At 67.2% G+C, this 9547-nt stretch overlaps 1 protein-coding gene across 1 annotated transcript; it reads right to left on the reverse strand.

Moving 5' to 3' along the window:
* Nucleotides 1-2479: 2479 nt before the first annotated feature.
* On the reverse strand, nt 2480-9318 carry TAPBP (TAP binding protein). Its single transcript, XM_074930625.1, has 8 exons — nt 9262-9318; nt 8459-8680; nt 7607-7839; nt 5926-6273; nt 3722-4060; nt 3181-3270; nt 2622-2647; nt 2480-2545 (listed from the first exon to the last, which is right to left on the reverse strand). Exons 3-8 carry the CDS (start codon nt 7683-7685, stop codon nt 2534-2536), a joined length of 894 nt encoding a protein of 297 aa, XP_074786726.1. The 5' UTR covers nt 7686-7839; nt 8459-8680; nt 9262-9318; the 3' UTR covers nt 2480-2533.
* Nucleotides 9319-9547: the final 229 nt, after the last annotated feature.

Genomic DNA, 9547 nt, shown 5'->3' on the forward strand with positions numbered 1-9547 from the left:
GATGCCCCCCAGTTCCCCCAGTGCTCTTACTCCCAGTGCCCCCCAGGCCCCCCTCCCAGTGCTCCCAGTCCCTCCCAGTCCTCTCTCCCAGCACTGCCACTTCCTGATCCCAGTCCTCCCAGTACTCCCACTCCCTACTCCCCGTGCCCCGTAGTCCCCCCAGTTCCCCCTCCCAGTTCTCCCAGTCCCCCCAGTTCCCCCTCCCAGTGCTCCCAGTCCCTCCCATTCCTCTCCCCCAGCACCACCACTTCCTGGTCCCAGTCCTCCCAGTGCTCCCAGTCCCTAATCCCAGTGGCCCCCAGTTCCCTCTGCCAGTCTCCCCTCCCAGTGCTCCCAGCGCTCCCAGTGCTCCCACTCCCTACTCCCAGTGCGCCCCAGTTCCCCCTCCCAGTCCCCCCAGTCCCCCCTCCCAGTGGTCCCAGTGCTCCCAGTGCTCCCAGTCCCTACTCCCAGTGCCCCCCAGTTCCCTCTCCCAGTCCCCCCTCCCAGTGTTCCCAGTGCTCCCAGTGCTCCCACTCCTTACTCCCAGTGCTCCCACTCCCTACTCCCAGTCCCCTCAGTCCCCCCTCCCAGTGCTCCCAGTGCTCCCACTCCCTACTCCCAGTGCGCCCCAGTTCCCCCTCCCAGTCCCCCCAGTCCCCCCTCCCAGTGTTCCCAGTGCTCCCAGTGCTCCCACTCCCTACTCCCAGTGCTCCCAGTGCTCCCAGCGCTCCCAGTCCCCCCCGTCCCGACCCCCCCGCCCACCTGCAGCTCCTCGCCCCTCCCTCGCTCCGCCAGGGGGCGCCAGAGGGGGGGGGGGGGCGGCTCTTGGCGGATCCTCCGCAAAACCCGGCCCGGAGCGGAGCCGCCGCCGGAGCGGAGCCGCCGCCGTTGCACCCCCCGGCCCCGCTCCGGCCGCTCCAGAGCCCCGGCGCCGGACACCGGAGGGGACGGGGCTTCGCGGGGGGGGACAGGGCTGTCCCCGCTGTCCCCTGGCGCTGTCCCCAGGCCCGGCCGCGTGTCCCCGCCCCTCCGGGGCGGCAGGAAACCGCGCGGCGGGAGCGGCTTCCGATGGGGAAGTGTCACCCGCTGCGGGGGGGGGGCGTGGGGACAGTGGGGGGGGACACGGGGGGGGCATGGAGGGACATAGGGACAGTGGGGAAATGGGGGGACATGGGGGAGGACATGGGGGGGACATGAGGATGGGGAACACATGGGGACACGGAGACGCATGGGGGGACATGGAGGGACATGGGGGGATATGGGGACAGAGGGGGTCATGGGGGGACATGGGGACAGAGGGGGGACATGGGGGGACATGGGGGGACATGGGGGGACATGGGGACAGAGGGGGTCATGGGGGGACATGGGGACAGAGGGGGGACATGGGGGAGGACATGGGGGGGACATGAGGATGGGGGACACATGGGGACACGGAGACGCATGGGGGGACATGGGGGGGACATGGGGACAGAGGGGGGACATGGGGGGATATAGGGACACATGGGGGGACATGGGGACAGAGGGGGGACATGGGGGGACATGGGTACAGGGAGATTTGGGGGGACACAGAGGACATGGAGGACAAGGAGACACATGGGGGGACATAGGGACAGTGGGGAAATGGGGGGACATGGGGGGGACATGGGGACAGAGGGAGGGGACATGTGGGGGACAGTGGGGACATGGGGAATGTAGAGGGACATGAGGATGGGACACATGGGGACAGGGGGGACATGGAGACACATGGGGGACATGGGGGGACATGGGGACATAGGGGGGACACGGGGGGACGTGGAGATGCATGGGGGACATGGGGGGACATGGGGACAGAGAGATTTGGGGGGACACAGGGAGGATGACGGAGGACATGAGGATGGGGGACACATGGGGACACATGGGGACAGGGGGGACATGGGGACATGTGGGGGACACGGGGACAGGGAGATTTGGGGGGACACAGGGACACGTGGGGACACAGGGAGGATGTGGGAGGACATGAGAATGTGGGACATGGGGGGGGCACATGGGGGGACATGGAGGGGACATGGGGACACATGGGGACACAGAGAAGATGTGGGGGGGACATAAAGTTGTGGGACATGAGGCTGGGGGACACATGGGGACATGGCGGGACAGGGAGATTTGAGGGGACACTGGGGACAGGGGGACATGGAGGACAGGGGACACTCAGGGGACAGGGGGGACATGGGGACACATGCGGGGACATGGAGGACATGGGGATGACACGGGGACATGGGGAGGATGTGGGGGGTCACGAGGACAGGGGACACGTGGGGACACGTGGGGACAAGGGACACAGGGGATGGGGGGACATGGCAGGATGTGGGGACACGTGGGGACACGTGGGGACAGGGGAGACGTGGGGAATGTGGGGGACAAGGGGGGACACGGGGTCACATGAGGGACATGGGGACACTGGGGGACACGGGGATGTGGGGGGGACACGGGGGACACACAAACACCGTCACCACTTTTTTGGGGTAAAAAAGCGCTTTATTTGTCACACGGTCACCAGGCTCCAGCGTGGGGGTCACTGCGTCTTCTGCGGGGGAGGGGACAGGTGAGGCTTGGGGACACTTGGGGACAATCAGGGGACGGGGACAGGGAGGGGACGTTACCTTGGGCTCCTGGTCGGGGCGTGGGGCTGCGGGAGAGAGGGGGGGTCAGGGGGCTGCTGCCAGCGGGGGGACACGGGGACAAGGGGGGACATGGGGACAAGGGGGGACATGGGAACATTGGGGACAAGGGGACTTGGGGACATGGGGGAAAGAGGATATTGGGGACATGGGGACAAGGGGACGTTGGGGACATGGGGACATTGGGGAGATTGGGGACATGGGGAGATTGGGGACATGGGGACATGGGGACATTGGGGAGATTGGGGACATGGGGACATGGGGACATGGGGACTTGGGGACATTGGGGACTTGGGGACATTGGGGACATTGGGGACATGGGGACTTGGGGACAAGGGGATATTTGGGACATGGGGACAAGGGGATGTTGGGGACATGGGGACATGGGAACTTGGGGACATTGGGACTTGTAGACATGGGGACATTGGGGACTTGGGGACATTGGGGACATGGGGATAAGAGGATATTTGGGACAAGGGGATGTTGGGGCCATGGGGCCATTGGGACTTGGGGACATTGGGGACAAGGGGACACTACTCACAGGTGGGGCTGAGCCAGCGCCAGAGCCCGCAGAGGACAAAGGCCACCAGGAAGAGCCCCACCATGTCCTCCAGACACGGCCCGGTGGCACCTGCGGGGACAGGGGACACCTGAGCCATGGTCCCAGTGGCCATTGGTGTCCCCAACCCTGGTTCTGGTGTCCCTTGGTGTCCCCAGCTCAAATCCTGGCACCTCTTGGTGTCCCCGACCCTGGTCCTGGTGGCCCAACCACATCCCCCAGTGTCCCTTGATGTCCCCTACCCCGGCTCTGGTGTCCCTTAGACCCTCCCAACCATGTCCCCCACTGTCCCTTGATGTCCCCAACCCTGGCTCTGGTGTCCCTTGGTGTCCCCAACCCTGGTTCTGGTATCCCTTGATGTCCCCAACTCCAACCCTGGCACCTCTTGGTGTCCCCGACCCTGGTCCTGGTGTCCCCTTGACCTTCCCAACCTCATCCCCCAGTGTCCCTTGGTGTCCCCAACCCCAGCATCCCACCCCATCCCCGACGTCCCCCGATGTGTCCCCCCCCCGTCCCCACTCACCGGCCACCTCCAGCCGGACGTGGGCACGCAGCGGGGTGGCCAACGCGCCGTGGGTCACCACGCAGGTGTAGACGTCCCCGTGGTGGTGGGGACGCGCGGGGACCAGGCGGGCGCCGCTGCTCCGGCTGAAGGTGCCATCGGCTCCTTGGCGGTGGCCCGAGCTCCAAGTCTCGGCCACCGTGTCCCCGAGGGGCAGCGACGTCCCCGAGTCACCGGCCCGCCGCTGCCACCGCACCCCCACGTCCAGGGGGAAGTAGCCCGAGGTCTCGCACCGCAGCTCGGCCACTTGCCCCGGGGCCACCACCAGCGGCGTGGGGTGCAGCGTCACCTTGGGGGGCTCTGGGGGGGGGACACACGTCTGGGCAACTGGGGCCCACCACATCTGGGCAACTGGGTCCCATCACATCTGGGCAACTGGGGCCCATCACATCTGGGAAAATGGGTCCCACTACATCTGGGCAACGGGGTCCCACCACATCTGGGCAACTGGGGCCCATCACATCTGGGAAAATGGGTCCCACCACATCTGGGCAACTGGGTCCCACCACATCTGGGCAACGGGGTCCCACCACATCTGGGCAACGGGGTCCCATCACATCTGGGCAACTGGGGCCCACCACATCTGGGAAAATGGGTCCCACCACATCTGGGCAACTGGGGCCCACCACATCTGGGAAAATGGGTCCCACCACATCTGGGCACCGAGGTCGCACCACATCTGGGCAACTGGGTCCCATCACATCTGGGCAACTGGGGCCCACCACATCTGGGCAACTGGGTCCCACTACATCTGGGCAACGGGGTCCCACCACATCTGGGCAACTGGGGCCCATCACATCTGGGCAACTGGGGCCCACCACATCTGGGAAAATGGGTCCCACCACATCTGGGCACCGAGGTCGCACCACATCTGGGCAACTGGGTCCCATCACATCTGGACACCCAGATCCCATCACATCTGGGCAACTGGGGCCCACCACATCTGGGCAACTGGGTCCCATCACATCTGGGCAACTGGGTCCCACCACATCTGGGCAACTGGGGCCCATCATATCTGGGCAACTGGGGCCCATCACATCTGGGCACCCAGTTCCCGCCACATCTGGACACCCGGGTCCCACCAAATCTGGACACCCAGGTCCCATCACATCTGGGCAACTGGGTCCCACCACATCTGGACACCCGGGTCTCATCACATCTGGGCAACAGGGTCCCATCCCACCCAGGCGTGGGGGTCACATCCCACGGGGGTAACGGGGTCCCATCACATCTGGGCACCCAGTTCCCGTCACATGTGGACAACAGGATCCCACCATGGAGGATGTGATGGGACCCAAGTGTCCCGCCCCACCCAGATGTTTGGGTCCCAACACATCTGGGCACCCAGGTCCCATCAGGCCTGGACAACTGTGTCCCATCGTGCCCAGATGTTTGGGTCCCATTACATCTGGACAACTCTATCCCACCACATCGGGGCACCCATCAGGCCTGGACACCCGGGTCCCACCCCACCCAGATGTTGGGGTCCCACCACATCTGGGCACCCATCAGGCCTGGACACCCGTGTCCCACCCCACCCAGATGTTGGGGTCCCACCACATCTGGGCACCCATCAGGCCTGGACACCCGGGTCCCACCCACCCAGATGTTGGGGTCCCACCACATCTGGGCACCCATCAGGCCTGGACACCCAGGTCCCCCCCACCCAGATGTTGAGGTCCCACCACATCTGGGCACCCATCAGGCCTGGACACCCGGGTCCCACCCCACCCAGATGTTGAGGTCCCACCACATCTGGGCACCCATCAGGCCTGGACACCCGGGTCCCACCCCACCCAGATGTTGAGGTCCCACCACATCTGGGCACCCATCAGGCCTGGACACCCGGGTCCCACCCCACCCAGATGTTGGGGTCCCACCACATCTGGGCACCCATCAGGCCTGGACACCCGGGTCCCACCCCACCCAGATGTTGGGGTCCGACCACATCTGGGCACCCATCAGGCCTGGACACCCGTGTCCTACCCCACCCAGATGTTGGGGTCCCACCACATCTGGGCACCCATCAGGCCTGGACACCCGGGTCCTACTCCACCCAGATGTTGGGGTCCCACCACATCTGGGCACCCATCAGGCCTGGACATCCGGGTCCTACCCCACCCAGATGTTGGGGTCCCACCCCGCCCAGATGTTTGGGCGCTGACCGAGGACGTGGACGCGCAGCAGCTGCTGGGCTTGGCTGTGGCGCAGGAAGACGGAGCAGACGTAGGTGCCGTGGTGGGGGACGCTCAGGGGGGACAAGCGCAACGTCACCTCCCTGGTCCCCCCGTCCCCCGCCGACGTCCCCAGCAGCAGCTCGACCCCCCGGGTGGCCACGGGGACGCTGGCGGTGGCCGAGTCGTAGGTCAGGAGGCGGCGGCCGACGCCGCGGTGCTGGTGCCGCCATTCCAGGGCGAAGGGGCCGGGGGGGGCGGCGAAGGCGCAGTGGAGCTCCAGGGGGGACCCCGGGGCCCCCCTCAGCTCCGGGGTGCGGGTAAAGACGGAGAGAGACGCTGCGGGGACACGGGGACCGTTGGGGACATTGGGGGGGGGACATGGGGGGACACGGGGACCATTGGGGACATTGGAGGGGGGACATGGGGACCGTTGGGGACATTGGGGGGGGGGTTGCAGCAACTTGGGGGGACGAGGGGACACGGGGACTGTTGGGGACATTGGGGGGGGACACATGGTGGGACACGGGGACCGTTGGGGACATCCGGGGGGGACATGGGGGGACACAGGGACCGTTTGGAGACATTGGGGGGGGTGCAGCAACTTGGGGGGACACGGGGACCATTGGGGACATTGGGGGGGGGACATGGGGGGACACGGGGACCGTTGGGGACATCCGGGGGGGACATGGGGGGACACAGGGACCGTTTGGAGACATTGGGGGGGTGCAGCAACTTGGGGGGACGAGGGGACCGTTGGGGACATTGGGGGGGGGACATGGGGGGACATGGGGACCATTGGGAGACATTGGGGGGGGGACATGGGGGGACATGGGGACCGTTGGGAGACATTGGGGGGGGTGCAGCAACTTGGGGGGACGAGGGGACACGGGGACCGTTGGGGACATTTGGGGGGGGACATGGGGACCATTGGAGACATTGGGGGGGACACACATGGTGGGACATGGGGACCGTTGGGGACATTGAGGGGGAGGACATGGGGACACGGGGACCGTTGGGGACATTCGGGGGGGACATGGTGGGACACGGGGACCGTTGGGGACATTGAGGGGGTGAGGGACATGAGGGGGACACTGGGGTGCAGGGGACATGGGGACACATGGGGACAGGGGGGTGTGGGGTCATGGGGGGACAGGGGGACCGTTGTGGACATGGGGGGGGACGGGACGTGGGGACATGAGGAACACTGGGGACATTGAAGGGGGTGGGGGACATGGGGGGACGTGGGTACACGGGGATGTTGGGGACATTGCGGGGGGGACACGGGGGGACACTGGGGTGCAAGGACATGGGGGGGACATGGGGACCACAGGGGACATGGGGGGGGTCATGTGGGGGACATGGGGACACATGGGGACAGGGGAGTGCGGGGCAATGGGACGTGGGGACCGTTGGGGACATTTTTGGGGGGGGTGTGCAGGGACATGGGGACACAGGAACCACAGGGGACATGTGGGGGGCATGTGGGGGTGCAGAGGACACGGGGGGGGGGGACACAGAGACCTCTGGGGACACGTGGGGACGTTGGAGGGGGGCAGCAACACGGGGGGGGGGACACGACACATGACACACACGTGAGAGAGCCACAGGATGACCCCGAGGGGGGGGGACACAAATAATGGGGGGGGGTGTAACTTGGGGGGGCCCTTACTGGTGAGAGCGGTGGCCGGGGGGGCCCGTCCCCGCAGCAGCGCGGTGACACCGTAGCCGGGGGTCCCCAGGGACATCATCCACCAGGGCCCCCCCAATGTGGGGGGGCTGCGGGCGTCGCGGTTCAGGGTGGGGGCCCAGGGTGGGGGGTCGTCACCGGCACCGTGGGGCTCAGTTCGCAGTGAGGGGGGGTCCAGGGGGGGCCCCACGCCTTGGTCAGGGCACCCCAAGGGTCTGCGGGGGGGGGGGGGGACACACAATGACACTGGGGACACTGGTGGGGGGGGGCAGGGGTTATGGGGATCTCGGGGGGGGGGGGCGCAGCAAGTCTAGAGAGTCCCAGTGACCTCGGGGGGGTCATGGGGACCCTGGGGGGGGACAGGGACCCCTGAATGTCCCGGGGGGGTGACAGTGACCTCAGGGGGGGTGACAGTGACCTCGGGGGGGTCATGGGGACCCTGGGGGGGGGGACAGGGACCCCTGAATGTCCCGGGGGGGTGACAGTGACCTCAGGGGGGGTGACAGTGACCTCGGGGGGGTCATGGGGACCCTGGGGGGGGACAGGGACCCCTGAATGTCCCGGGGGGGTGACAGTGACCTCAGGGGGGGTGACAGTGACCTCGGGGGGGTCATGGGGACCCTGGGGGGGGACAGGGACCCCTGAATGTCCCGGGGGGTGACAGTGACCCTGGGAGGTGACAGTGACCTCGGGGGGGTCATGGGGACCCTGGGGGGGGACAGGGACCCCTGAATGTCCCAGGGGGGTGACCGTGACATGGAGGGGGTGTGTGGGGTGACAATGACCCTGGGGGGGGGGTGTCCTCTGGGGTCACGTGACACCGTGGGGACGTACCGGTGACCTCGAAGGTGCCGTCAGGGTCCGAGTCCTGGGGGTCGTCAGGGTTTGGGGGGGGCTCGGGGGGGCCCCCCCGCAGCCGCAGCAGGACGGGGCGTTGGCTCAGGGTGTCCCCCCCCATCGCCCCTCGCCCCCCCTGTTCCAGCAGGGTGCAGGGCAGAGGGGGGCGTGGCGGGGGGGTCCCCACATCGGCGCCCCCCCCCCCTAGCAGGCAGAGCCCTGCGGGACCAGTCGGCATCAGTGGGGGGGGGGGGGAAACGGGGGGGGGGGGGGTGCTGGAATCGGGGAGAAGGCGGGGGGGTGTTGGGGACACCCTGGGGGGGCTCCAGGGCTTGGGGAGGGGGGTCCCAGGGGGTGCAGGTTTTGGGGGGGGGCGTCTCAGGGTGTGGGGGGGTGTTGGGGGGTCCCAGGGGGTCCAGATTTTTAGCGGGGGGTGTCTCAGTGTGGAGGGGGGGTCCCAGAGTGGGAATGGGGGGGTGTTGGGGGGGCTCCTGGTGTTGGGAGTGGCGAGGGGGGGGGTGTTTCTCGGGGGAGTCCTGTTTTTGGGGGGGGGGGGGGAGTATCAGGGTGGGGGGGTCCCAGGTTTGGAGGGGGGGTGTGTTGGGGGGCTCCAGGGGTTGAGAATCCCGCCGGGGGGGGGTGTGTGTCTCGGGGGGGTCCCAGGGGGTGCAGGTGGGGGGGATCCAAGGGTGGGGGGGGGGGGGGGTCGTGGCGTGGGGGGAGGGTCTCAGGATGGGGGTTCCGGGGTGGGGGGGGCCCCGAATTCCGCCCCCCCCCCCCCCCCCGCCCTCATATCTCACCCATCAGCACCCCCAGCGCTGCCATCGCCGCTTTCGCTTTCACTTCCCGGCCCCGCCCCTTCCCCATTTAGCCCCGCCCCCTCAGACCACACCCACCTCCCCCTTCAGGCCACGCCCACACCCCCTTAGCCCCGCCCCCAGCAGGCCGAGCCGCCCGGACCAGTCAATATTTATCGACGTTAAAAAAAAAAAAAAAGCCACAAATCGACTCAAATTACAAAAAAAAAAAAAAAAAGAAAAAAAAAAAAAGAAGGAAACGGCGGGGGGGGGGGGGGGGGTCAGGGGG

Source organism: Athene noctua, chromosome 34, assembly GCF_965140245.1.
Source record: "Athene noctua chromosome 34, bAthNoc1.hap1.1, whole genome shotgun sequence".
Classification (NCBI taxonomy): domain Eukaryota; kingdom Metazoa; phylum Chordata; class Aves; order Strigiformes; family Strigidae; genus Athene; species Athene noctua.